General features: G+C 52.4%; 11 protein-coding genes across 11 annotated transcripts; 8 read left to right on the plus strand and 3 right to left on the minus strand.

The window, feature by feature from the left end:
* Window positions 1-128: 128 nt before the first annotated feature.
* QC763_0009740 (uncharacterized protein) lies at window positions 129-1577 on the plus strand (the record flags this gene model as incomplete). Its single annotated transcript, XM_062905201.1, has 2 exons — window positions 129-1255; window positions 1321-1577. The coding sequence occupies exons 1-2, from the start codon at window positions 517-519 to the stop codon at window positions 1575-1577; spliced, it is 996 nt and encodes a 331-aa protein (XP_062770337.1). The 5' UTR covers window positions 129-516.
* A 78-nt stretch (window positions 1578-1655) lies between these two features.
* On the plus strand, window positions 1656-2034 carry QC763_0009750 (uncharacterized protein; the record flags this gene model as incomplete). Its single annotated transcript, XM_062905202.1, is given in 2 exon segments — window positions 1656-2014; window positions 2022-2034. Coding segments are annotated over 2 exon segments (372 nt in total).
* A 593-nt stretch (window positions 2035-2627) lies between these two features.
* On the plus strand, window positions 2628-5228 carry QC763_108090 (uncharacterized protein). Its single transcript, XM_062907390.1, has 5 exons — window positions 2628-3824; window positions 3945-4017; window positions 4083-4102; window positions 4207-4611; window positions 4804-5228. Exons 1-5 carry the CDS (start codon window positions 3775-3777, stop codon window positions 4811-4813), a joined length of 558 nt encoding a protein of 185 aa, XP_062770339.1. The 5' UTR covers window positions 2628-3774; the 3' UTR covers window positions 4814-5228.
* Window positions 4463-7501, minus strand: RPS16 (40S ribosomal protein S16). The gene is made up of 5 exons (XM_062907391.1): window positions 7248-7501; window positions 6965-7164; window positions 6880-6894; window positions 5809-6789; window positions 4463-5717 (listed from the first exon to the last, which is right to left on the minus strand). The coding sequence occupies exons 1-4, from the start codon at window positions 7300-7302 to the stop codon at window positions 6625-6627; spliced, it is 435 nt and encodes a 144-aa protein (XP_062770340.1). The 5' UTR covers window positions 7303-7501; the 3' UTR covers window positions 4463-5717; window positions 5809-6624.
* A 45-nt stretch (window positions 7502-7546) lies between these two features.
* QC763_108105 (uncharacterized protein) lies at window positions 7547-7795 on the plus strand (the record flags this gene model as incomplete). Its single annotated transcript, XM_062907392.1, has 1 exon — window positions 7547-7795. One exon carries the CDS (start codon window positions 7547-7549, stop codon window positions 7793-7795), a length of 249 nt encoding a protein of 82 aa, XP_062770341.1.
* Window positions 7796-8288: 493 nt separating this feature from the next.
* QC763_108110 (uncharacterized protein) lies at window positions 8289-9593 on the plus strand. Its single transcript, XM_062907393.1, has 3 exons — window positions 8289-8682; window positions 8753-8878; window positions 8939-9593. Exons 1-3 carry the CDS (start codon window positions 8642-8644, stop codon window positions 9288-9290), a joined length of 519 nt encoding a protein of 172 aa, XP_062770342.1. The 5' UTR covers window positions 8289-8641; the 3' UTR covers window positions 9291-9593.
* A 1028-nt stretch (window positions 9594-10621) lies between these two features.
* Window positions 10622-13770, plus strand: QC763_108120 (uncharacterized protein). The gene is made up of 2 exons (XM_062907394.1): window positions 10622-11653; window positions 11712-13770. Exons 1-2 carry the CDS (start codon window positions 11484-11486, stop codon window positions 13333-13335), a joined length of 1794 nt encoding a protein of 597 aa, XP_062770343.1. The 5' UTR covers window positions 10622-11483; the 3' UTR covers window positions 13336-13770.
* On the minus strand, window positions 13587-14374 carry QC763_108125 (uncharacterized protein). The gene is made up of 2 exons (XM_062907395.1): window positions 14091-14374; window positions 13587-14031 (listed from the first exon to the last, which is right to left on the minus strand). The coding sequence occupies exons 1-2, from the start codon at window positions 14105-14107 to the stop codon at window positions 13740-13742; spliced, it is 309 nt and encodes a 102-aa protein (XP_062770344.1). The 5' UTR covers window positions 14108-14374; the 3' UTR covers window positions 13587-13739.
* A 2125-nt stretch (window positions 14375-16499) lies between these two features.
* On the plus strand, window positions 16500-20149 carry QC763_108140 (uncharacterized protein; the record flags this gene model as incomplete). The annotated part of the gene is made up of 3 exons (XM_062907396.1): window positions 16500-16686; window positions 16781-17670; window positions 17738-20149. 3 exons carry the CDS (start codon window positions 16500-16502, stop codon window positions 20147-20149), a joined length of 3489 nt encoding a protein of 1162 aa, XP_062770345.1.
* Window positions 20150-21293: 1144 nt separating this feature from the next.
* RTG2 (retrograde regulation protein 2) lies at window positions 21294-27477 on the minus strand (the record flags this gene model as incomplete). The annotated part of the gene is made up of 3 exons (XM_062907398.1): window positions 21294-21720; window positions 22195-27297; window positions 27371-27477. The coding sequence occupies 2 exons, from the start codon at window positions 27475-27477 to the stop codon at window positions 25596-25598; spliced, it is 1809 nt and encodes a 602-aa protein (XP_062770346.1). The 3' UTR covers window positions 21294-21720; window positions 22195-25595.
* On the plus strand, window positions 23135-25522 carry QC763_108150 (uncharacterized protein). Its single transcript, XM_062907397.1, has 5 exons — window positions 23135-23842; window positions 23908-24007; window positions 24063-24770; window positions 24829-25023; window positions 25088-25522. Exons 1-5 carry the CDS (start codon window positions 23294-23296, stop codon window positions 25183-25185), a joined length of 1650 nt encoding a protein of 549 aa, XP_062770347.1. The 5' UTR covers window positions 23135-23293; the 3' UTR covers window positions 25186-25522.
* Window positions 27478-27696: the final 219 nt, after the last annotated feature.

The raw sequence follows: 27696 nt of genomic DNA on the forward strand, positions 1-27696 counted from the left end.
CCCTCTTATCGCTTATCGGACGAACACCGCCAAGCAATGCAATGCAACAGGGTTCTCCGTAGTCCTGTGGAAGCTACAAGTGGGGCAAGTACCACGAGCGGACTTCAGCACTTCTCTGGTATCTATCATGATAATGATAACCTCGAATTTTTGTTTGCTTCCCTTTTTTCGTCTCGAAACTAAGTTTGGCCCCAGGTGAACAACAGCCTTGAACGAGATTTTATTTCTATGGCTCGACCTTCAAGTCCAGCGTGACCACACTTCAAGGCCCGCGCATATAGTTCCACAGATGGACTGGCCACATCATCTAAGCCTGGAAGCTTTCCACGGCTTGGATGCCTTCCACATGAACAGTCATGATGAAGCAAACTCTAAGCTAAATTCGTCAAGTGAACCCTAAAAGGTAAAGACTGATACTTAAACGATGGGCGCATCAATTTCTCCAGACCGGTTCCCTGGTCCCTCGCCAACCCTCGCCATCAACAACACCACTCACGAGAAAACTTTCGCGACAGCATGGAGACAAAACGGACTGGCTGGTGGTCCTGCCCCCAGGAAATTCAGGATATGATCCTCAACGAGGTTTCCAGGGACAGAAACAGCTCCATCGCTCATTGTGCCGCTGTTTGTAGGAGCTGGCAACAAGTCATCGAGAAGAAAACTTTCGCCCGACTGACAGTTACCTTGAAGAGATTGGGCGACTTCAGTAACATGACCAAAGAGCGACGGCATCTTATCAAAAACGTCTGGCTTTCCATTGACTGCGCAGCAGTTGGCCGGCCTACAGACTTTGCGCTCTACAAGACTATCAGCTCCCTGCTCCTGGAGCTTAGCAAATGGGAAGCTCGTGGGGAGTTTCACCTCGAGATCAGTGTTCGCTGGGCAGCAGACTCGCACCAGTGCTTTCAGTATCTCCAGACTGGCTCGGATTCCCACCATAGGGAAGAGCCGGACCGTACAATTTCTCCCGCCGATCACAGCGAACCAGCTCGACGTCTTCATTCCCACTGTTTAATGCATCTATTTGCGCGGCTATATCATGCTTCGATCCGTTGTCTCTTTCCCGCAGACTTCCCTTCAGTACCAGCTGTCACTAGCCTCCTAGTGCGTCGGCAGACGAAATGCGAATGGATTAGCAGGGAAGGCTTCAATCGCCTTCTTGATCTGCTTCCTAATCTGCAGCAGATTCACTATGAGCCTTGGAGATCCCTGGAAGACAGGAATTCAGTTCTCAACACTCGCATCACAGTAGAACGTAGGTAAATTTGACTCTTACATCTACACATCCATACTGATTCGATGGCCTATTATTCATCACAGGACTGCACAGAGCTACCTTCTGCCACAATCTAGCCAAAGTCGTGGTTTTCGGTGACTTCAACGAAGACTTCGATGAGTGCTGGCGTGCGGATAGGCGATGGCACCGCGTACCTATATCGTCAAGTCGGACAAACCCTCGCATGGCATCACCAGAGATCGGACAGGCTTTTGCCCAAATCTCTCGCCCCCTCGTCCATCTTTCATTGTCATTTGCAGCAGATGCAAGTGACTTCTTCGAAACCTGTCAGCGCAGCTGAATTTGGACGAGGCTGACCTCTCTTGCGCTCACATCTAATCTCTTGGCCCCAAACAAGGACCCCAAGATAGTCAACGACATGTTTGAGAAGGCCGGCATCGTGGCGCTACAAATGCCAAAACTAGACGTCATGGAGCTGTGGAACGGCAGAAGGGGTCTCGCTTGTGTCTTCCGGTATCAAGCCTCTAGGGATCGCGCAGGCCACAACGCAAAAATCACATGGCGAAGCACCTGGCCTCTGGAGTTGGAACCCCGTGTGTGTAAGGCCTGGGCGGCAGTGGCAGTCAAACGTGACAAGCGGGAGGGAGAGTTCGACGTCGTCAAAGACCCGGAGATCCTGAATTTTGGGGAGGACGAGATCAGGTCACACGGGGATGCGATCCATCATTTGCAGCTTGTGAGCGAGGTGATGCGCCCGGTGTCGTTGTGGCAGATCAGGTATGAGTCGCGGTTTTTGATCGACGGGGCCAGTATTGGAAGAGAAGCTCCGTGTTGTTTGTTAAACTTACCTGGGCGAATGGTTTGATAATATTGGCTACCTGCCTGTATCGAGTGGATGGCAAGTCCTAAAACGAGTCTTTCGGGTGCGGTGCCGAGGTCTTGGGGATAGAAAGATGTTCACTCAGTTTGATAATCCTTACTTTCTGGCAGAATAGCACAGATACTTCCAAACCGTATATCATGTATTAGTTTGCATCGGTGGTGTAGCGTTGCAATTTGCTGCCGCCATGACCCCCAATCATGGGAAGTTGACCTACCCCCTGTGAGATTGTAACCTCTTGAACAGACTGAACTGTGTATTTGGTGCTGCTTGCATCCTATCCCAACTTCACACCAGAAAGCCTCTGTGTTGCTCTTGGAAAGAACCCATGCCAAATATGCAGACACGGGACCTGCACTTACGCAGACTGAGTGGCATATGGCACACACAGTGAGAAGTCACCGTAACGTTCCTACCGTTGGCGCATGAGGTAGACCACCTGCAACCTGAAATATCTACCTAGGTAGCAATCAACACCCAGCTTGAGATGTAGAGGTGTCAACATGTATCATTTCTTTCAAGATCCACCAAATGCCGGCCTCTGCAGCTGTCAAAGAGCACGAAGGCTCGTACAAACATACCCCTGTCATGATGTAAGTGGTGTTAGAACGCCATCCCGTCTGCAGCGTCCCAGAGATCACTCTCAATCGCACAGCGCCATTTTTCGTTCCAAGTAAGATGTCTAGATATCAGGTGCCTCGGAGGTAATTAAGGTTTGAGTTTGGAAGGCAACTGCATAAGGTACCCCCATTACGATCGCGGGGCAGTCACAGCAGCCTGACTACCAATACCTACCCTCACTGCCCTGATCAGATTTGATGGTTTTCTCCTTGCACCAAACCTTTCACCTATCCTCCTATCTTTTTTGAACTCATCCTCGACGATACCACATTTGGATGGGTGGTTTTTTATTAGCACACTGCATCCCATACCCTTGACGGCACCCCCCTGCTGCACTCTGCCGGCCGTGTGCCCTTCCTTTCTGCCCCCCCGCGCAACCGCTCGCTGCCGCCGCTTGGCCCCCCCAGACTTTTGAGGTGAGGGCTCAGCGCAGCGCAGCACTGACACCTCCTGCAACCCGGTCGATCTGAGCCGCCGCTTTTGCCCATTGATCACAGACGATCGTCTCGTCCTGCCGACGTCTTTTCTCCGCCTCTTGTCCTCGTCGTCCAGCTGCTGCTGCCGCCGTTCCGCCCCCAGACGGCGCAAACGAATGAAACCCTGATCATAGCCGCTGTCTTGTTCGACATTGCCAGGGCACCATCATCAAGTCTTCACACGCACAAAAGGCACGGACCACAGCTTGAGGTGACTGCACTACCGTTACCCATATTTGGTGTTCCCCGGTGCCATCTCTTCCAGTGCCTTTGTGTGGGCCGACCTGATCGCTCACCCGCACCCCGCGTCTGGCTTCTCACCGATCACAAAAAGGAATTCATTCTGTTTCCCATCTGCTGCGAAATTGCAATAACTCTTCGGACTCAGGTCATACGAGACATATTATCTTCTTAATTTTGCGCCGCCAGGGCCATCTCTGGGCCCAGCAGCTCACTTAAAACAAGCTCACCAACGACCTCGAGCCCTCTCTTTATCATCTACACAACAGCCCGGCCCACCTACCAGTTTTCACTTAACATCGCGGCGTCGTTGACGAATCATGGCGGGGTTATTCAAGCGAGTGTACGACTGGCTGTTACGGACCTTCTGGTAAGCTGCGCACCTCCATGCATCCTGCGCCCCCGAGCTGCTGCGGGGCTTTTCCGTCTCTAAGCTTGTCGACGACGGCGACGGCGCATCAGGAGAACCCGGAGCTGACACAACCTCCAGGGCCACCGAAATGGACGTCACCATGATCGGTCTGCAGAATGCGGGCAAAACATCTCTGCTTCGGGTGCTGTCGGTAAGCAAGACCCAAAACCTACCTCCCCGGTACATGTGATGCTGATGACCTCTGCTTGCGAACAGGGCGGAGAGTTTGCCATAGAGTAAGTTGTTGACCACCAAGCAACCTTCCCACCCCTCCACGACCTCGATGCAACATCTTGTGCCCAGTTTCTCCAAATATCTCCCGGCTGACCATTCCTCGCAGCTCGATACCGACAGTGGGCTTCAACATGAAGCGGTTGCAACGGGGGCATGTGACGCTCAAGTGCTGGGACTTGGGTGGGCAACCCCGCTTCCGTCCAATGTGGGAGCGATATTGCCGGAATGTCAACGCTATCGTGTTCATTGTCGATATTGCCGACGTGGATGTGCTTCCCATGGCCCGCGAAGAGCTACACTCATTAATGAGCCAGCCAAGCCTGGATGGTATTCCATTGCTTGTTCTCGGAAACAAGTCGGATCTTCCAAACAAGCTCACTGTGGATGAGCTCATCGACGCCATGGATCTTAAGAACATTGCGCATCGAGAGGTGTCGTGCTATGGCATCTCGGCAAAGGAGGAAACCAATCTGGAGGCGGTTCTCCAGTGGCTGATGAAGTTTGCCAACAGGTGAGCCATCTCATTTCTGACATGGACCATTTGTCATTGTGGACATCTGGCGAGGTTGGATTTAGTTGGCTTGTTCACTGTGTGGACTCGAAGGGACGTCCGTTTAATCGTTTTCGTTCGGCATTTTCGTGAAGAAAATGTTTATCTGGGGGGGCGACGACCGACTCTCAGAACTGACGTTCCAATTCGCAGCAAAAAATGATTTCGTTTCTGTGATATACGACACATCGCCCAGCGCCTAGCTGGGTCCAGACAGGAGCCGCAAGGCTAAGGTGGCATGATTAGCAACATAACTCATACAGCAACATATGAAAGTGGCGCCTGTCACTTTTCTCGGGGCAGTTGGGATGGACGGGATGGGTTATCAGCGGGCCAGGGCGTTTTCTTGTCTTTTTTGCGCGTATTTCGGGGAAGAGGAACTGGCGCGAAGCCTCGGTGTATTGGATAGTTCGGTGTATTTTTGGTCTTTTTGTTTTGTTTCTTGCGTGGCTGTTTCATGGAACCACCACCACCACATTTAATCTTTGACGACGTATGATGATGATATGGCAAACCGAGCGGGTCGTTTTCCAATTGTGCTGTAGAATAGTGCCTTTGCGCGTATCTCTGAGAGCAACGTTTTCGAGATTCTGTGCCAAGCAATGGCATGTGTGACGAGGTGAGTCTGTAGGGCAGGAGGAGGGGAAATCGAGACAGGGGTGTGTGTGTTGAGAGGGCGCTTAGACGATGCTCCTCAATATTCAGCCATGGACGGGTTCGAGGGAAAACCACGACATGTGGGAGAAAGAAGACTTGGGAAAAAGAAAAATGGGAACGGGACGGGACTCGAGAAACTTTCTACATAAAAGGGAAGAAAAAGATGTAAACCTTTTTCCCAAATTTAGTTTTTTGAAATTCTGAGGGGAGGGAGGACCCTGGGCCGTATTGACGTGGGAGGGCGTGATTGGCTGGAGAGGATTTTATGTGGTTTACCACCGCCAGACGGAACAGCACCACCACCACCACCACTTTGAGAACTGCAGACCAGTGGATGGATAGATGGGCTTGGGTTTCTTGTCGGTGCGGCGCGCGCGCTTGGAAGGGAATGGGTATCGACTGGTTTGTATCTTGAGTGAGGTTGGAACAGGTAAGCGAGATTTACACTGACTTGGGTCTCTTTTGGTTGGGGTTGGGTAAGAGAAGGAAGACAAGCATTACTTCACCTGATGGTACTAATATTATCTGTCTCGGGTGCTGTCTTGATGGCTGGCTTGTGTTGCCTGGCACGTCTTCTTCAAAGTGAGTGTGAGTGTAAGTGATATATGTTCATTCTCGTGGATTCCCTGCAATATCCCACTGGGCCATTGAGCGTAATATAAGATAATGAAAAGGAAATAGACCGAGTATGTGCCTTGTGGATGAGACCCTGGGCCGACGTCACTGCTTCTGGCGAAGAAACCGAGAGGGAAACCGAAACCCAGATTGAGGCCGCACATGATATTGGATTTGGTGTTCTACCTTCGAGTCTCCAAGCTGGTCGGCGTTCCCAAATCCCGGCTACGCTCTCACATTGACTCCCAGTTTCCACCCCTCGTCCTTCCCAAATGCGCCTCGGAAGAGATCAACGTGAAGTTGGTGAACACGGATAGCATTGGGGACCTTCGGTTTATCTTTTTGGGAAAAACCAACGATCATTTGAGCTGCCTCTATACCCGAACTCCCCCCTTCCTTTTTTTTTTCGTCGCTGAACATAACAAAAAGCGGGCGCCTGATTTCACAATGATTCCACAAAACAGACTCCCGTCGTGAAAAGGTATCGTAAAGGTGGGGTCAACAACAAGAAGACTCCGAGTCTGATTCCTATCTCGGCCGGGAGAAACAACCACCAAACATAAGCGCGGAAGCCCCTCCTCGGCAGGCATCTCTTCGGTAAGATGCCAAATATCGACTCGTATTCTGCCCAATGCAATGCCGAACGCCGTCCGTGTCCACCCGAATCCTCCGCTTCCCCAAATGACCAAACGAACCACCGCTTTAACGGTAAGACTTCTGGAATCTGGAGCGGGCACCCTTACCACCGAACTTCTTGGGCTCGCACCGACGGGGATCGGCGACGAGGAGGCTGCGGTCGAACTGGATGAGGGAGCTCTTCAGGACGTTCTTGGTGTGCTCGTCGATGTACTTGGCGTAGTAGGCGACCTAAAAGGCGTTAAAAGTCAGTCAAAATCATGTTGCGGGTGCGGCGCTCGAGTATCGCTCGTCGGTTCGATGCTGCAGGACGGTACGTACAACAGCCTTGGCAATCTGTTTTCCCATTGTTAGCAATTTGTCCCTGTTCCCATTCTCGAGTTTTTGTTGCGAGGTGATAACATACAGCCTGGCGCACAGCGTAAACCTGCGAAGTGTGACCACCACCAGCGACCTTGATTCTGATATCGATGGCAGCGAAGTTCTCGGTGCCGAGAATGAGGATGGGCTCGTAGAGCTTGGCCCGGAGGATCTCGGGGGCGAAAAGCTTCAGAGGCTTGCCGTTGACCTTGATGAGGCCACGGCCCTCCACAGCGCGAGCGACGGCTGCAACGATGGCGATGGTTAGCGATTTCGCCCTCGGGAGTTCATTTCGACAATTTGGGCAGGGTGATTAAAAATCGGCATACCTGTGGCATTCTTCTTCTTGCCAAACACCTGGACGGCCTTCTTTTCGTTCGCCATTTTGAGTTGCTGGCAAGAATGACTTCCTGTTGTTAGTTCGGGCAGGCTCAGCAGGCTGTGATTTTTCGGCTTCAGCTTGTCAAAATTTGTGTGTGGAGGGGGAAATCGGTATGGGGCTAGCGCACCTGCGCCAGCAAATCACGTGTGTCAATGTGGCTAGTGGTAGAGTTTGTGGCTGGTGAACCTGGGCCCACTCTGCCGAAGAGCCGGCGTTGAATTCACTTTAGGCCCATATTTCCCGGTGATGCTCCCCCCGATCCCATCCATTCCGTTTGCTGTCGTGCAACCCACTATCTCCGGTCGAACTGGCTTCCGTTGTTGTTGCTGTTTCCAAGGTTTGGATTCACAAAGGGGGTTTTCCCCTTCGACTGTCCATCCTGTCAAAAAACCCGATAATTTCTCTTGTACCCTTGCATCTCCTGATGTTTTCAACATCCGGTCTTTTCATCTTTACATTGTACGCCATGATAATACTGGAGCTGGTGGATGTTAGAAATGCCTACTTCCCACCTTGAATACGGATGTTTACTTTCATGTTGTGCTTGTTTTGCCAAGGCATGACAGCTCCGATCCGCTGACGACGTTGAACGATATGCTGTCATCATTGTGAGGCGATGCCAGGCGAGCGTACCAAAGCGTACTGAAGCCGTCAAGGCGTTTCTCTCACCGAGCGCAACGCTGCTGAGCCACCGATCCTCTCAGGCGTCTTCTTGCTCGGTCATCAGCGAAGGCATTTGGAATATCTTCCTAAGTGTGATTTGAAAGTTGCCCGCAGTTTCGGGAAGAGATGGAATACTTTTCACCAAAAGACCGGCCGAGCATGGCGCATAGTGGTCGTCACCCAAGATCTTGGACAAGCTTGGCAGGCTGCCTCCATTGACCAAGTCATGGGAACAAACGGAATCCCATTGGACCTCAGCCACCTCGGGCCACGTTATCGGTCATTCATTATCAGCGTGTGCCGAGAAATGTCCCACGGTGCAGTTTTCCGATTCAAGGAGGCGCAGTGGCATCATCTGCTCCCGCACCTTTCCGCTTCAGAAGAGTTGCTTTGGTGCTTCCGTTGCCAGGATCCACAGTGCTGAAACTTCTATTGGGCAGCACGTCACTCACTCTCAAGCGGTGCCTGTCTTCTTTGTTCATTATTCCCGCCACCCCTCTGCCAACAAAATCCTAGGAAACACATCGTCATCTAACACCACCTACATTACCACTACTTGCAGCAGCAATACGTGGATTTTTCGACGTTTACATCGATATCAGTTGAATCTCGCATTCGCAGAATCTACAAAACATCGCAGATTGGAGCAACAGAGAAAAGCGATATCAAATAGCCACAATGGCTCCGCTCGTCTCTGATCAGCTGGAGAAACGCCAGTCGTAAGTCGTGATTTCATTTCAATTCCCCCGCGCATCAACCACACTTTATGCTAACGATTATCTCTTCCAGTTGTCCTTCAGGGTACTATTACGACAGGGGTTACTGCTACCGCAACAGCGCCTGGAGCTGGTGGGGACGATGGGTATTCGCAGGTCTCGCCGTTCTCTTCGTTCTTTTGGTGTTCGCGCTTCTCTTGTATGTTTCGCCTACTGTCTCTTTTATCGTCGCATAACGCATTGCTAACGTCTTTCGCAGCCGTAACTCACGCCGCAGAAGAAAACAAGGCGCCCGACCACTCTACGGCACCGGCTGGATGGCACCCGCACCGCAGTACTACCCACCTCCTCCTCAGTACACCCCTCAAGACCAGAATCCTGCTCCTCCAGGCGGGTACAAGTACAACGGGAACGATGGGTACTATGGCAATCCTCAAGCTGGAAGTAGTCAATATGGCAGCCCGGGTCCTTATAGTAACCAGGCGACGGGCCCCTACGGTCAGCAAGAGGGCATTCAGCTTCAGCAACCCGAGCATGCTTATCACCGTGGAGGTGACGCCGATTATGCCCCTCCTCCCGGACCTCCGCCCAATGCCGCCACCAAGCCTTAAATGGCTAAAACCCTGGTTTCGCGTCGTTGTTTGTCAGATGCTGGGAGGAATGAGTTCTTGATTATGGCGTTCAGGATGGGTTGGGTAAGGGATGTAGTTAAATATCCTGAGACAGGGTTTTTACGTTTGGAAAAGGGAGATGACGACGGGAAGATTCGAGACGATCCCTTGTGGGATACCCCGTTTATGATGGCAAAACTTTCCCTTTTTGTTGTTCAACTACGCAGTATGCTGTTTTTAAGAGGTACACTAATTAATGCATGATATGGGTTGACGAGCCTCACATATGTTGTCGTGATATTAGAGTTTCGTGTATGATATCATCGTGCTGGTTGAGTTGCTTGGGTCGGACGAAAAGTAAGGAACGCAGCCTGAGTCATAGGGTCAAGCAGGGCTCTCCCTGGGAAGAGCTTCGCATATAGGAAGACCAGGCCAGCGCGAGGCTTCAGCCTCTGAACAAACAACGAGCTGCGGCTGTAAGTGGCGAATAAGCCTTACTTACATTTTATATTGGCATGTGGTTGCTTGAGTAGGTCGGTGGTGGTCTTGATCATGGCTGATGTGCATTATTGTGCTCACGTTTACTGGCCCTTGGGCTGGCCGGTCCTCATCCTATCTGCCGTTTCGTTTATCAGATTTAAGATCTTTTCATCCTGTTCGGACTGGACAAGATATTCAGACGTCTCATCTCATAGCGTCGGACTTTTCCAAGGTTTTCCTCAATGAGCTACGTCGGAGAAGTGGCTGATACAAGTGAAGATTTTCAGGTCGAGTTGGTTGCCTCTTGAAAGATGTTCAGGTCTCATATTGCGATCACTTCGGTGTGTGTTTCGATGAGGGGGGGGAGTGTTGAGCGATGCAACTTGGAAAGTGTGGTGCGGTATAATGAGATGAGATGAAGCTTTTGAGTGTAAATGACGACGCTCGTAATTTTATAAGTACGTGTATAGAGAGAACAGTATGCGCTGGTTCTGTGGCCGCGTGTTGCATTGCTGCGAGAAAGAAGCGAAGGGAAATGGAGGCTTTCAACGGCAACATGTACCGAACAAAAGGACTGGGGACGGAACAGCGGAAGGTCGCTTTGACGATCACGAAAATAACAGGGGTTGGAGGAGGTGAAATTGGGCCGGCAGCGGAGTGTAAACCCCGCCTTGGCTGGAAGCCGCTTCAACGAAACTCAACCTTGAGTTCAAGAAGTGTTGTGACAAGTGAAAAGAAAATGTGCCAAAATAAACAGGAAAACAAGGCTCCCATTGCATAAATATCAAACCGCCAGCAGGCTGAAGAAGTGCAAGAAGAAGACGTGCGAATCCAGTGACGATTGGACCCTCTTTGACCCCCGTCGGGCCGCAGGATCAAAAAACCCCACCCGTACCTGCAGCTTGCCGGCGCCAGATGAACGAGGGGCCCGGGCCAATGCGCTTGTGAGATTCTCCCCCCAAGGGCTCCCGTCTTTTCTTTTCTCCAACGGGAAACCCTCCCTCCTGGTGCCTTCTCCTGAGCCAAAGGGCTGACAGCGCCCACTTGGTTTCACGTCTTCCTGAAGTGAGACGAAGCAGAACCACTCCTTTGGACATACTGTTCGTCCTGTCTTCGCAGGTCATCCTTCGGGATTTTGCCATTTCCGCTCTCTTTTCTTGCATAATCCGCGTTTGTTTCCCCTAAGTCCACTCTTTTTTCATGACTAGTCAGTTACCGACATCGCCAATCGCCGCCCACGATAACTGCCCTCTGCCAATTGAGGCCGTTGATGATTTTTGCCTCGATCGCGTTACCTACGACCACTTTCATTTTCAGCATTTGCCTTGCTACGACTGCATTTACTGTAACCAGAAAACCCAACAACCAGGTTCAACGCGCGACGCATCACTTTGAACTGTTTTGACTTGCTTTCATCACTGGGAGGGAACTGGAAACCAAGACGGAATCACGCACAGAAGCTCAAGACGATCATACACGCGCGACAACCAGCCGCACAATGGAGTTGTAGCGCTCATTGTCTACTACGAATCATATATCATCGACATTACTCGTCTTACCCGTGTCTATTCGACACCGTGCGCTTGCTGCGAAGGGGCCCTTAGAACTACCAGTGGGGCCCTTCGTTTTCTGAAGCTAGAAAAACTCAACAAAACTACGAATATTCGCTATTGAGCAAAGCTTAGGACGGCTTTAAATCTGGGACAAGGCAAGATGCCTGCGGTAGATGTGGCTATGAAGAGGAGTGTAGGGGAAGGGTTCTTGGACTTGCTGGCTCGCGCGATTCGTCCGGCTCTCGTGCGGAGAAATCTTGAGGGACAGATTGGAGATGTCCGGGCAACATTCGCCAGTTGGGACAGCTGCATGGCGGAATCCTATTGCAAGTGGGTTATTCTCTTTGCCGCCGAGCTTTGGGTATATTGCTGACGCGTTGCTGTTTAGATGGTTAGTAATCGGGCTCATGATTCTTGGGGGTATCATCATTTTCTCAGTGCTATGGTGCATCATTCGCTGCGCGTGCTGCGCCAAATCATGTTGCTGCTCGTGCTTCAAGTGTCTCCAGTGCTGCGGTAATTGCTGTGGGTGCTGTGACCCTCCAAGGGGTGACCGAAGGCAGTATCTTGACGAGCCGTACATCCCGCCAAATCAGGGTTACAAGTCGCAGGAGCCTATGCACCTTGGGTATGACAGTCGCCCTACTGCACCCCCTGTTTTTAGTGGCGGTGGTGGTGGTGGTGGTGGATATGCCGCTTCGACGGGCGTGACAAGCAAACCCCAATATGCTGAATTCGATGTCAGCAAGAACAAGCCTGGAAATGAAGATGCACTTCCCGAGATGCCGAGCTGGGAAGGTGCGGAGAGCAAGAAGATCGTGTTGGAAGAGGAGGAGGAGGCCGTGGAGATGAACCAGTTGAAGAAGCCCGAAGCCAACTCACCAAACGCGCAAAGCCCGACCATGATGAATGGAGTGGCTGCGGCGGGTGCGATACCTGGGCGTGGTTCTACGAGCCCGAACCCGGGGAGCAGAAGCCCTTACGGACCACCAGGCGCTGGAGCACAATCTAATGGATACTTCCCTCCAGGGGCTGTGGCTAACGATCCATACAACCAGACTGCGCAGAGTTACAACCAGCCAGCGGGTGGTTATGGACAGCCGGGTCAAGGGTACGGTATGGCTCCAGGTGCAAACGGACCAGGTGCAGTGGGAATAGGTGCAATTGGACCAGGCGCAATGGGGCCAGGTGCAATCGGACCAGGACGTAGGTCTCCTGGTAACGTTGGCGGCGGGTATAATACTGGGTATGACAACAATGACTATGGACAGCCGGGCTACGGACAACAGGGCTATGGACAGCAACAGCAAGGTGTGACACCTCGGCAGACGGGACAGGGTGGTGGATATGACAACTATGGCGATATCTACGACAGCTACGGCACTGGGACGAATCAACCGTATGGTGGCGCTCAGGAACTGGACGCTGGCAGCTATGGGCAACCCCCCTCAGCACAACCAGCTGCTGGACCTCAGGCGGGTTATGGAGGAGCCTATGGCCAAGGCCAAAGACGGACACCTGGCCCTCAAGCCGATGCAGGGTATGGCAACCCCAACCAAAGACGGACGCCCGGACCCCAGAGTGATTACAACAATGGCTATGGTGGAAGCCCAAGACGCACCCCTGCGCCTCAGGATAGCTACGGCGGCGGCGGTTATGATGCTCCCGCCCCAGCATATGGCAGCAGCCAGGACAGACGGTCGCCTGGTCCCCAGCAAGGATACGGCCGCCCACCCCCCAACAGACAATACTCGTCGTCTGACTCTCGCGGTCCACAACGTCAGTACTCGGGCAACGACGTGAGCTCGTCCTCCGACAACATGGGAGGGTTTGATTTCGGCACGAGCTATAGCCGTCCATCACAACAGCAGCAACAACCAAGCAGCGGATACGGCCGTCCTCCACAAGCACAGCAGAGCAGTGGATACAGGCAAGCGACGACTCCCGTAGTGGAGGAGCAGAGCGCGGCGTACCCGGGGTATAAGCCTTATTCACCTGGACCTCCCAATTGATAAGTTGGTTTGTGATACCCTGATCTTTTTTGTATAATGGAATGTATTGTACAGTTCCCTATGGGAAGGATGTGTGTTGGCTGCCAGCTGAGCTTGCGGCAGGGGGGATTGGGATGTTCATTGATGATCTCTTTTCTTTTTCTCGAAATTTTTGAACATGGTGTGGAGAAGGGGCATGATAGATGGTGTTTTTATGATTATTGTCTTTCGTTTATGATGATTTTGGGAAGAGGGGGGGGGGGGTTCATGTTAAGGCGCTTTTTGCAAAGAGGGTGGGGTTTTCGATTCGAACTTGTGGTACGAAGCAAAGTTGACTTTTATTTTTGGTTTTCTCGGGAAAAAGGGAAACAGACCCTGGTGGTGGCTATTTAGGGTGGTGGTGGCTTGGATCGCATTTAATGGGGTCAGTGGTTGTATATAGGTGACCTACGACAGATGTGGTGAATGTACCTGGTTGTTCCTAAGTACGTGGGTGGGCGGTTTTGACCGGTGTTGGGTTGTAGAATGATGTCATTCGCAAAACTGCTGTTAAGCGCTGGGATTGAGGCTTTGTGGTGCATGCGTGCCTTGTTGGCTGCCTGGGTGATGATGATGCCTTGGGCTAGTCTTTGGGGGGATTTGCAGTTGTCTGGGAGGGATGTTTGACGTGGTTGACGGTGAGCCAAGGGATAGAGCTCAGAAGGAAGGGTATGCAAACTGACAGGAATAGGGTGAGCCGCTGCTATCAACTCGGCGGTTTGGTATGGAAGGCTCACGAAGCATTAATAAACATGGCCCTGCCTAATAATAAGTCAGGTTTGTCCTCAACAAGATATCTGCATTGTCGAGGACCATGTTGCAAGCGCTGACAACCTCCAGGACTTGGTACGTTGGATGTGTCGGCCAGCTCCCTTGTTATTGACCGTCCATCCAACGGACCATGTAGGAACACGGAAGAAAGGTAGGTAGTTGTGTTACGAGCTGCCCAACAAGGCAGAAGAAGAAAAAACTCTTCATCGTCCGCGAGTTCAATCTCGGCCTTTTCTTATTATTATGCTAATCCGCTGAGAATTTCTTTGCAAATGTCATCGGGGTTCCGTATTCCCCGGACTTGGTTCGTACTTTTCGTATACCATGTCCGTTGCCGGAGTAAAGAAAGTCATTCGTTCTCGGAGCGATACAATGATCATGTTTTGGTAATGTATGTGTATTCAGGCAGAATTAGGTGACACAGCAGCGGCAGCCAGTCAAGGGTCCTCTTCGGACTTTTTTTTCTTTCTGAAATTCTAGAACATGATTTTCGTCCTCGTTTTTGTGTAACTTGGAAAACTAGCAAATGATGTTGTGCTGTGGTGCTTGTGTAATTGTTGCATTTCCAAGAAGCCCTACAGGTTGGTCCGGTCGATTGTGGGTTGATTGTACACGCAAGCCAAAACAGGTAAGTATGGTTGGTTGGCAGAGGTATATCTTAACGGACTTGGGCTGAATGTGAGGTTGGTGGAGTTTGTGGTCATCTTTGGGGGGTTGGGTACCTATGTTGCTTGGTCGGATGATAGGTCTGGGGGGTTTGGAATCATAACTTCGAGTCTGTTTTGAGCCGTTTGACTGGCTTTGGCCGTTGTCTTTTGACCGTTTAACAGAGCCTCATGAGCGGCTAAAACCCGCACCAGGCGGAGCTGTAGGATCCAACGGCTGGGTGTTGTCAGCTGTTGAAGTCTACCGCACGTCTCTGCGCTTAGAGATCAGATCTGTTGGTTGGATGATCGAACGAGTCATTCAACATAGCCAGCTAGCCAGCAGCAGCAGTTTCCTTCCTTTCGGGTGCGCGGGAGCCGGTAGTGGTGACGCGGGTTGTGCGGAAAGTTTAAAAGATCCCCCCAACCCGCCCAAGCCTACTGACGTGGTCTGGTGGCGGTGCAAAACTGGAATGATGAGTTGACGTGCGTGCTCCATTCAGAGCTCCGTATTGGATGGTGGAGAGATTTCTAAATCCGAACATTTTCTACGGATGCTAGGAAAATAGGAGTTCCGAATTGAAGACGGAGAATGGGGAAATGGTTGCGAAAGTTTTCCGTTTCACTTCTTCCCGACTGTTTGAGCTACTGTTGGGCGAAAAAGATCAGGTGAAGTTCTGATCTCAACGGTCGACGGGCGATTGGGAAGTCTATTTCCGCGCTTCTAGAAAAAAACGATCTCGTTAGAAATCTGGGGATGAGCCCCGCCAAGCACACAACTCAATTTTGGCCACCCTGCAAGCGGCAGGCATCTGATCTTTTTTAAAATCAACGCTTGCACTGGAAGAGGAAGGACAAGTTGCAGGGGTTTGGGGCGCCAAGTATGACGTTGTCTTGAGGCCTTTGTTCCCATTTCTCCAGAATTTGGACGCTTGGGGGGGCAAGCCCAAGAAATCACAGAAATGAAAGGAAATCTTCCGGTGGTCTTAGTGTAATGCAGGATTGCTGGGCAGGAATATGCCCCTTTTTTTTTCTGTCTCTCCCACGCACATAGGGACAGGTGACAAGACTGAAGATGCGTGCGGGTATGTGTGGACAACAAACTTTGCTGATCGCCCAGAGGCCATGTCAAACACCGAACGAAGCATTGTACCTGTCTTGTTAGTAAGAGAGAGACATGCAGTATTTATTGGCCGAGAATGAAGGATGAAAAAGAAGCGTTTAGACCTGAGCTTCGGCCGTGGAAGTCATTGCTGCCGGCGTATTCGGAGAGCCCCCGCCAAGTCACCTACGTACAATCTTATGTTTTTTGATCCTGCAGTGTTGGGCCTCCACGTTGTGAAGGGACCTCTTTGTCTGACTGCTCGAGTGTCCATCTTTTCCCTTTTTTATTCCCCCCTTTCCAAACGACCCAACGGATTTTTGTCCATCACCACACCAACTCTCAACAGAGAACGGGCGACTCCAGCAGCTCGTCAAGGTTACCGCTGTTATCGACTCTCCACCGGTGAATCGGTCGATCCACTTGGTGTTCCAGCTACCGAAGGGTCCTGCTCGGCGTCCCAAGCCGTCGATCGTTTGGATTTGTACACAGACTACCGTCTGGGAGTTTGAATGGACTAATTAAAAAAGACACTGGGGATTTCTGGGCTGGCTGGGTGAGGCTAAAACATTTTACACAACCAAAACTGCTCAGCCGACACCATGTCGAGTAAGTCGCCCAATGGTCGTATGAGCGTCTTTGGTTTGCGGCTTCCCGAGTTTCACTTTGAAAAAGAAAGCCAGGACAAGAGCGAGGGAGAAACAGACGTAACTAGTCTTGGCAGCAGCACAAGCAGCGAGCTCTCTGCAAAGACCGAGAGGCCTGCTACGCCACGTTCCGAGACGAATAGCGGCAGCTCTGTTACCGGGCATTGCTGTACGTACCCAAGCACAAGCCTAGTGTGTACGAGCCAGAACAGTGGGTTCCGAAGATCTGGGTTCATGGTTGCTCACCACGCGTTTTCATGCAGATTCGCACCGTCGTTTCCCTTCTCAGCCCCAGAACAGGCCGATCCATCGAAAACCGGTTCCGAGCAAGTCTTATACCCCCTGTACCCCGCCAAACAATACCAACGCAGCTCCAACCACCACCACCACTACCACCACCACCATCAAAAACTACACCAACTCGACCGGCCCCTTTGAGCCGCCTAATGAACCGGTCAGTAACGTGAAGAGTAACGACTCACCTCTTCAGCCTGTAACCAATTTCGCGCCTTCCTCACCACCACGCCCACACCACAACGTCTTGGGCTCTCCCTTCCAGCCCAAAAAAGCTCCCACCATGCCCGTCTCCAAACCCCCTCCGCAGCAGGCCATACCGGCCATCCATCCACGCCTAGCTTCACCTCCCCGCGGCGTACCGGATGTCATGACGACGGCAGCTACCCCGGCGGCCACCACAGAACCCAGAAAGCTACAGAGAAACAGAAGCCCCTCCCCCGAAGGCCCTCCTCCATCGGCGGCGGCCAACAAGCTCCATGCAAACCGTCTTCACCCTCGTCACCAATCCCCAGGTGCGGCGCCTAGAGGTCGCAGTGTCTCGGCCCAGCCACCCACAGGAGGAGGACCAAGGGGACTCTCTGTCGATGCTTCCAGGGCAGTGTCCAACCCACTCGAGTTCCGTGCGGACTCGCAGCCACGGTCCAGCGAAGCAGGAGGGAACCTCAGTCCCACCACTGCGGCCGGCGGTGCTGCCCCTCCAGAAACCAAGAAGAAAGTACGGAAGAGCTGGCTGCCTGGGGCAAGGTCGAGGTCCAACTCGAACGACTTGGGGAAGCCAAAGGGCACAGGAGCGTGGATCATGTCGCCGGATAACCAGGTGGATTACAATGTCGCTCCCTTGTTTACCGGGGATAAGGTGAGCAACCTCGATCATGAAATGCTTGGCGAAATCACACTTCTGACCTTAATTTCTGATGTCATAGGTCCCCGAGCTATGGAACGAACAGGGGAATGTGCTGGTGTACCTGCACCCAAAGGAAAGAGGGCTCGGGCCTTCGTTTAGGGTGCATGATTATGCGTTCAGTTCGTCGTTGATACTGAACGAGCTGTTGGTGCAGGAGATGATGGCCTCGGCGGCGATGAGCTCCGACTTTTTGGGGGTGGATGACGCCGAACGGCGCCAACAACGGCCGGGGCTGCAGTCGCGGAATTCGGGAGGGGGCGGTGGTCTTGTTGCTGATGGGCACTTGTATCTGCCTCTTGGGAACAACGAGGTGGACTGCCTCGTGGCGGCGAGAAACCTGTTTGCGTTTTTGACGAACCAGCCTTTGGTCGGGACGCCTCAGCAGCCGACGCTGTTTCAAGCGCTCATTCAGATTTCGGAGCAGTTGAGGCAGTTCCAGTTTACGAATTATGACGGGACTTCGTACGGCGAGTCGGTGGACGGGTCGTTTGATATGCTTCTTGATCAGTTTCACATCGCCGATGTTAGACACAGTCGAGAGAAGACGATTGAGGGTTTGGTGTTGGGGGAGCACATGAAGTCTTGGAACTTGTACAACGAAGCGTTTTCTCATGCGGTGGGGAAGTATGAGAGCTTGCTTGAGCTTAAACTCCCGCTCTACAACAGCATCTCGACCGTCACGAGGGAAAGGCTGGAGCGCGCTCATCTGAGTCTTGCCAACCGCCAGGCCAACGTCCAAGGCCGCCTCGAAAACTTTGAGTATCCCTCTCTCTTCGCCGGCACCGCCAGCTCCACCTCCAACCCAGACTACCGCATCGTCCGCTTCAAAGAATGGCGCGCCGCGTTTTCCAGGATGAGGACGTTTGTCCTGGGGTACTACAAGGACTTGTTCGGGTCCTGGCCACCAAAGGCGCGCTCGAAAAAGAACCACTTTACCCAGTCTGGTCTCAACCGCCAGTGTCTAAAGATGCTGTATTCCGACCTCTGCGCGCTGTATGACCTCTTGGTGGACAGACAGTCGATCACGCCCCGGGTGATCGACCAGGACTACTACGGCGCCGACTCGAAGAACGCAGAGGGAAAAGAAGACAAGAACAAGCCCAGCATGGAGCTCATCCCGGCGTGCGTCTCCGCCCTGAGGCAGATGCTCTCCGAGTTTGAAAAGTCTTCCCCGCCGGTGCTGCCGCCCATCCCGTTTGACATACCCAAGATCCCGACCATGACGGCCATCTACGAGACGTACGACAACCTGCCCGACAAGAAGAAGGCCAAGTTTGACAAGGGTTTGCAGGCGCACGAGCTGCAGCTGATCATGATCAAGTCGAGGAACATGGACACGGACGCGCTGGGCATGCCTTTTTTGCAGGCGTACAAGGAGTTTGAGCTGAAGGAGGCCAAGGGGGTGCACCCGCACGACTTGATTGATCACCGGATTGGGCACTGGTTGTTTTTGTATGTCACGCTGCAGAGCCTGCCGATGCTGGTGGTGGACGCGCCCGGGTTGCATTACACGGAGGGGGTGGAGTACTTTTTGTGCGAGGCGCCGCAGGGGAACCCGCCGTGGAGGGCCGAGGACGTGGGGGAGGTGAGGAAGATGTGGTATCAGACTGCCGATCAGAAGACTGTGGAGCTGAGCGCGGATGTGGTGCTCTTTAGTGTGGAGGGGGTTTACATGAGGAGTCATTGTTGGCTGGCGGGGAAGGAGTGGGAGGCGCAGAACAAGGAGGGGTGGGTTAATGGGAATGGGTTGGCGGTGCCGGGGCCAACGGCGGGACAGATTGGGGTTGCGCTTGGGGGGGAGGGGGGAGGGCTGGGGACAGATGATATGATGGTGGCGGGGGGGTTGCCTTTTGCTAGCCCGTTGCATCCTCCCAGGGCTGTGTTTGCGGATATGGATCCGTTTAATGCTGGGGTGGGGGGGGGACATTCGAGAAGGGATTCGGATGGGAGTGTTGCTGCGCCGGGGTCATCGCAGGTGAGGGCACGGAGTGGGAGCCCGGCGCATCGGGCTAGGCATGCTTATCGGGCGAGTATTGCCATGGGGCTGGAGCCGTTGCCGCATGTGGGGAGTGACGCGCCGCCTCTGCCCGGGGACAGGACGTCTCGGGTGCCGAGTGCGGGGTCTGGGTCGAGCAGCCCTGGGTTTACCGGTGGGATATACGGGCCGGGCGGGCTGAGGGCGAGCAGGTCGGCGGTGAACTTGACCGGCCAGCAGGGGCAGCAGTGGCATGTGGGGGATACGCATATGGGAATGGGATCTAGGAAGTCGAGTTATGGTGGTGCTGGGGGTTTGCCCGGGGGGCCACCACCTGCTATTCCTGCCGCAGGGCAAGGACACTCGAGGGAAGGGTCTCAGGGTGGGAGCACGTTTGATGATATCTTGAAGGGAATGGACACGGGAAAGAAGAAGAAGAAGGGGTTGTTTTTCTGAAAGAGGAGGGTGTTACTTTGTTGACAGGCAGGCCGGCGCTTTTGTTTGGAAATGGTTAGGGTTGGGGCAGGGGATACAGGACAGATCAGTGACCATTTTCTTTTTTTTTTTTGCACATGTTTTATCTTGATTACCTTTATTTAACTCTAAACTTGTTTGTGAAAGAAAGAGAGATACTTGCATCTGGATAGATGATACCCACAACTTGTATATTCTTTCGGGTTTCTTGGTTTTGCTATCTTGGACTTTTTATTTTTATTTTAGTTTGGGGCTGCTTTATATTGATTTGAGGTACTTGTTGAGATAGTTGAGATAACACTTGAACAAAGACACTAAACTGAATATTTTCTTGTTTGCCCTCCTGTTGTCTGGCTGTGGAATATCGGTGTTGCAGTTCAATGATATTAGAAGCACATCAGATGAGGCACTCGTGAATATCTTTCTCAAGATCAAATCTTTTTATTTCTGGAGAAATCACAAGCTACCTACCTTACCCAAGCTAAAATCTTGACTGGAAAATGGGAAGATGAATTAGCCAAGGAAGCGAAGTACATTGTGCAGCATATGCAGGTACCACAGTGCACTAATGCAACTTTCACATGATACTCGAAGCTCGATGTGGAAGTGACAAGTGGGTGGGAGGGGGGTTCAGCTACCGCAGCCTCGTCTCTTTTGCCCATTCGGTGGTTTTTGAAGTTCCGCTTCTTTTTTCCAATCTTTCACCGTGGCGGCCGCTTCAAAAAGACACACACATGAACATGGTCGAGAGGGCCAATCTTCTCACCACGTCCAGTGATGTCGGTCATTGTTTTCTCAGGCTAGTAAAGCACGCAGACCTAGGTAGATCGTCATGATGGGAAGCTGAGCTTTTGGACGTGATAATACAAACTCCATCTCATTGGCTGCCTCGGACTTGAACTCGGGAACTGGATGTGGTTGTTGTAAGTTGATTCACAATATTACCAAAGTTGTATCATCCAGTGAGGCTATCCCTAGACAGAAGTTCAACTGCCATACGAGTGAGGTCTCATTGGGGTCGGTGTTTCAAGCCTTCTTCTTCCACGACCATGATTGACGATCTGGGGTCCAAAAACCCCAACAGCACACTCTCCTATACCTTACTCGCAGATGTATATCGTCGGATCCTCGGTATCCGGCAACCACCTCGACTTCCACATCTGGCCCCCAAATGTAAAAATCCATCTACATGGCGGCTGCCTCCCTGGCTGACGCCTCAACCCTCCATTTCCAATCTTGCCCTCATCGGCACTTGTAAATCAATATAGTAAAAAATCCTGATAGAGTCATCTCATTTGAAAATGTTCCCATGTATCTATATTGATTCAGCTAAACACCAGGCTCCAAGCCAAACAACGCCATTACCAGCCTCATCCCATAAATTATCTACCTACCCACCATACCCAACCGTCCTCAAAATACCAGTCTGCCTAGGTAGGTAGGTAGGCATTTACCAAAGACAAGAAAAATGAGGACATCACAATGCCACACAACCTTACCCGCATGCGCAAATGCAAAGTCCCGAGATCTCGGTAGTGGTGGTGGTGACATAGCTGCCCAAGGCCATCAGCCAACCCTTCTCAAAACAGCAAATCTCCCAAATCATAAAACACATCATCAAGGCAGACTGCGCAAATCCAACATCAACACCCAACACCCCCATCTGCGGCATGGCGTCCGGCCCAACACACCACACACGGCGCCGATGCATGCGCACCACCCTCCAAGAGCAACATCTCAATTGTACCATGTGGTGCATGTCTTGGTAGTAACTAGTCCATGTGCACAGTGACAGTGACAAAAAAGTGACAGCTGCGCGTAACACCCCTTCCCCCCACCTACGTAACCCTCCTTCTTGCTTGAGCTTGTATTTGAATTTGTACCCAAGATATCATTCAAGTTGCTTGTCCCCCTTTTTATTTTATTTTTTTCCTTTTTGCGCCCGCGCATTGGCGCTCGTCAGATCCCACCCAAGGCCGACTTTGACTCACCTTAAAACAACAACACAAACAATAATGAGTGCTTACCTTAAAAAAAAAAAAACCGCCTACCGTTCCAGGAAAGCAACAATCAACACGAAATCAGATCAAAGCTGGCCGTATGAAATCCGGCCTGTGCAGACGCTGGTCGGCCGGAGGTTCTTGTCTAAACTCTGATGGTGGGGTGGCATGGCGGATGATGGATGGTGGGTTGCATGCGAGAAGGGGCCGCCCCCCGTTGTGCAATGGCATGTCCCGCAAGGCTGGACCCAGACAAAAAAAAGCGTTGCTCCAATTCTCCGAAAGTTGAAGTTTCCCTTCAAGATGATGTTGTTCATCACCGCAAAATTTGGCAAGATTCGAAAACAATTCGACGGTCATAGAAACTTGAGATGGTCCATTTTCGCACAGGTAGGCTCCTGATAATCGCTCATGATCATTCGGCGCTCTTTGTGAACCTCTAGACGCTTCAGATCCACCTCGTCCTAGTTCGCGGCGTGCGGTATCAAAAAAAGGCAAATGAGTTTTCGTAAATGCTGTCCTAGTCGTGTCTCGTCCATCCCTAGATCGCAAAAAGTATTCGATTTCATCAATTGTAACATTCGCGTCGCTATCCGCGTGCTGTGACGTGCGCATTTGAGCATAGGTGCCTCTCCCGTGCTCCCGCGGGCCGCCCAGAAGACACCATTTTCTGTAGCCCGTCTCGATTTCCGGTGAAGCAAGGCCATTCGATTGGACGGTTGTATAAGTGTGTTAGAGCTGAATTGACCAATCAGACACCCCTGCCACACCGATTTTGGAAAACCGCCCAGGGCTCACACACCATGGAGGGGGGACCAGAGACTAGAGGAGGCTCTTCGAGCTGCCCCAAGGCACAGAAAACTCGACGAGAAACCCTCGCCTGGCTGCTTGTCTCTCCTCTTTTCTATACCCGTACCCTCTGGCCTTTAAAAGAAACATCTCGGTTTCCCCAGCTGGCCCGGACCTATCGTTGGACAAACGACCTCCTGAAGAGAAAGCTTTGCCGTATCGGTTGCCTTGTTTTGTGTCATTCGAACTTGGCTCACACTGGCCTGCTGTCTCATCCACATAACCACATACCTAGGCGCCGCTAGCCCCGTATTATTGATCCGATCTTGGACCAACCATGTCATCCCTCATGCTTGACCGCTCCAGAATTCGCGGTGCAGGTGGGTTCCCATGGGGGGAACCTGCTGCTGCACCCCGCAGCCAGGGACTTGACCGGGACTCTGCAAGTACCTCTTCCCAAAGTGACGACTTTTCCGACCTCTTTGACTGGACGGCATATGAAAGGCATGGCACATCTGATGTGACCACACAATCCCAACACTCGGCCGAAGGCGCCAAGGGTGTTCCCGCATTCCCCAGGTCACCCCAGTCGTCACCCCAGTCACCCGGTCCTGCTTCCGATCTTGATGGGGATCTTCCCATGCCAGACGTTGAATCAGACCCCCACGTTCTCGTCTGGCCCGTCCTAGGACCGGAACCAACACGCGAGATGTCGCCCATCGAGCTCCGTCCCCCTCACCTCGGCCAACCAGACATGGCTGCCCCCAGAGCTGTCCAAAACGAGCGGCCCCAGAGCAAGAGGCCTCGAGTTCTGGAGTCCCCAGAGCAAACCAAGGAGGTACGCGATGCCGGGGCGTGCTACCACTGTAGGATGAACAAGAGCAAGGCAAGCATGGCCTCTTCTTCCCTTCTCCCTGCCCACCTCATTGCTGACTGGGTCTCTGTACATAGTGCTCTCCTACTTCTGCCTGCGAACCCTGCTTGAAACATCCCAAGCCCGAGCTGGCCTGTGTTCGACAGCTTCTGTCGAGCATGGTCGCCAGCCAAAGTGGTATGCTTGTCTCGGTGCCATGAGAGCCGAAGTAAAGACTGACTGTGACGTCAAGCACGCTGGAACTTGAGCGAGCCTCCGAGGCGTGAACCTATGAATGAAGGCGGGTCCTTCGTCATTTTTGTCTCTTTCTCAGACAAAACCAACAGTCGTTGCTTGCCCTTGACGGTGGCTCCCTTCATTCACCCTGACCAGGGCACTCGGTTTGGTATCTCATCGTCATCGCAACCGCTGCAAGAGAATGCCCTTCTGGCGTGGGCACAGGATGATATGCAAATGGATGACAGAATCGATGACTTTGAGTCGCTCCTCAACCACTTCCACATCCACCATGTCTGCGGCGAAGGTTTGAAGAGGGCAATGGACCGCGCAACTGCGGGCAAGTCGATCAAGGCTGTGGAAAGCCAGAAGAAGCTCCTGTCTAATTTGTTAGAGTTGAAGCTGATGTGGAAGATCTGGAGTTGCAAAGACTTCTTTGGCCGGCGGCAAGAAGCCGGTGCTGGCCGCCCCCTTGGGTTGCAGTTCTCTTCCGTTCAGAGCTGGCTTCGCTTCACCGCGGCCTCGGCAATTTCGAGGCTCGAAAAGAACATTCTGGAGGTCTTTGATGAATACCTCAAGAAAGATGCTGCTGGCTTGACAACCGCGACCAAGCCGATTCTCGAGCTTTCGAGATGGGTGTCGCTCTGGCAAATGATCTTGGTCTACCGCCGGTCGCTCAGGCTGCTCCAGGAGCACAATGAAGCGGAACCATATGTGCCAGGAGGTGAGCAAAACCCCAGACAAAGTACTCCACCACCGTTGTGGTACTAACAACAAAACAGTTGAGACCAATGAGAAGCGACGGAGGTTTCGAACGACAACCGCGGACTTGTTTCGTAGCGTTGTTGTGATTTACTGGGAGCTGTTTCACAAGCCAAAGACAATCCAGAATATCCAGAACCCCGAGGCGAGACTTTTCGGAGATGATGCTCTCCATAGAGGGTTCCAGAGCGTGGTGGCTGCTGTGCCAACATTCTGTGAGTTGCCGTCCTAAAAATCGGCATCGGCGATGTGATCGACTGACGGTAAATTTCCCAACAGACCAGCAAGTGGCAAATCTGAGTTTGCCGGCAGACGAGTTCTTCCGGGCACATCTTGTCGACAGAGACCTCAAGAAGCCCAAGACGAAGCGCCGCTAGCTTCATAATGGTGTAGCTCTTGAGTGAGGGCGCTCTGGGTATTTGTTATGATTGACGATGTCGATGAGGTTGATGACTCGATGACATTTATGACGATTGATGACTGTTTTCTTGGCGTTATGGATGGGAAAAGACAAGGCCCCCGCGGGTGGTTGGGGTGTTTGGGTGCTCAAGAATGTTGCATAGGCCCGAAATGTTGCTTGATCTGGCATCAAGACTTGTCAGGTTATGCTGAGCCGGGCACTGGAGGTTTTGTCGTCTTTGTGAGGTGTTACTCTGTTTTGCCTTTTGTCTGGGAGAAAGTCGAAGAGAGGTTGTCAGATACGTTCCAAAGATAGAAACATACTCTCAACCGTTCGTCCATCATGGCCTTGAGTGCAGCCTAGCCGTCCATATTCAACAATCCTGCATCAAGCAAGTACATTGACTGTGACGATAAACTTCTTCTTTTCGTCACCATGCTTCCCGACCTTCTTGAACAACTCCCTCAAGTCGTCAAGATCGAGACCTCTCGAGGCCTCTTTGCTGATGGTGATCTCGAGATGTAACTTGTACCTCTTCCCCTGCTCAGCGCTGGAACGGAACGAGATCTTGTCCCTGATGGCCTCATTAGACTTGGGCCACGCTGGAATGACTGTTGCCAGTGCTGCCGTTACAGCCCCCGTGTAGTCTGCCCAGAAACCAGCGTTCGGATCTGCCGCATCGACAAGCTCGCGAAGATTCCGCTGGAGCTGTTGATCGATAGGGCCCAGGTTTGCGCCCCAGCGTGCGCAGAGAGTCACAGCCAAAACCGCGCGAGCCAGATGCGTCAGACCCGGCGAGTCAGGATGGTTGATGGCATCGTGGAGAGCAGATGACGCGTTGGCAGCATCACTCTCGCCCATTCGACACCAAATGTGGCTAGCGTAAAGGGGACCAAGCTGCAGACTGAAGATGCTGGCTACGCTGGTCAAGTCGAAACCGGGCGGAAATGCCGAGTGCAAGGTGCTGAGGAGGGCTTGTAGGGTTGTGCCACCTTGTGCTGGACCCGAAGGAATTGAGCTCTCAAAGTCATCTGGAAGTGACAAAGGATTGCTGTTCCTGATTTCCCGAGGTAGCATCATCAGCAACGCACCCTCCCGGTTGCCCCCTGAACAGAACGTTGCTGAACGTATAGGGGGCACTGCTGCAATGAGAGCTTCAACAACAGTGACAATGGCTGGAAACTGGGCACGTCTGCGTTTTGACATGCCAAAGATTTTGCCTTCAAAAGACTTGTTGACTTTAAGCATCTCCTTGGTTTTGTTGAAGAGCTGTCCAGAGGCCGTGTATGATCCGATTGATGGGATCGGATAGGGCTGGATGGGATTGTTGTGCATGATCATGCTTCCGTAACCCCGGAACCCTCCGCCGCAGAGAAAGATATCGATCCCCGCCTCCTTCCCCCTCGCCTCAGCAGCAAGCTGGGCGAGGGTGGGAAACTTGGCGCACAGTGTCTGAAAAGCCTTAGCCATGCCATCTTGGAGCTTGGCTTTTTCGGACGTCTGCACATCAACGTGGGCGGTATCGAGAATCTTGATGAGGCGAGCAGCTCCAAACGGCAGACTCTGTCCCGCAACCGCTGCTTCCACCTCAGGGAGAGGCTGTCCCTGGTCCTCTTGATGCCCAGAAGTACCAGACGTGTCCATCCACGTCATCTGAACACTACCGCCGCCGAGATCGAGAATCAAGCCCTTCACATCAACAAAACTTGACCGAGCCCCCACGGCGCCAAAGAGGGTCTCGACTTGAGGCGAAAGGATATGCACGCTCAGATCGGGAGCCTCGGCACGTATCGCCTCGAGCATAGACGCGGCATTCTCGGCCCGGCGCATGGCTTCTGTCGCAAAGACGATCAGCTGACTGGGAGGCACATCATAGCTGTCGACAGCAATAGACCTGAAGCGTGCCAGTGTCTGCGAGACTTGCTTGATTGTCTCATCGGGGAAGACCAAGGGATGGTCGCCATGTGCCGATGTTGATGGCCGGTTCAGGGCATCGAACAACGAGATGGCCGCCCTTTCTCGGTAGAGACACTTGAGCAGGCGGGCCCGAGGAGGGCAGAGATCCGAGACAGAGAATCGAATGCCATTGCTTCGAGGGAAGCATGATGTTTGATTAGGGAATGGTTACGGAGAAGGAAGAGAAGAAGGGGCGCTCGGCTTACCTTCCCATGTCAACCAGGGCATAGCGGTGGTTTTTGCTGTTGGGATCCCATCTCGGCAGCTTCTCCTTGTAATTGCCAATAGTGACAATATCGACGGTGGAGGACATGGTGATCAATTGGGGGCGGAGTAGTGAGTGGGTGTAGTAGGTAGGTAGGTAGGTAGGGAGGTAGGCAAAGAGGTGAAGTGGACGCTCTGACTTTTGGGTTAGGCAAATTTGGAGCAGCGCCCAAATGTTGCTAGCCTCGTGACGTTACTGCCCAAAACTCGCGTGGTCCTTTCTCAAAGGCCCGTATCCGATAATGCACGCAATCTTTTGCGTATTGCA

Source organism: Podospora pseudopauciseta, chromosome 1 (genome assembly GCF_035222475.1).
Source record: "Podospora pseudopauciseta strain CBS 411.78 chromosome 1, whole genome shotgun sequence".
Lineage (NCBI taxonomy): Eukaryota > Fungi > Ascomycota > Sordariomycetes > Sordariales > Podosporaceae > Podospora > Podospora pseudopauciseta.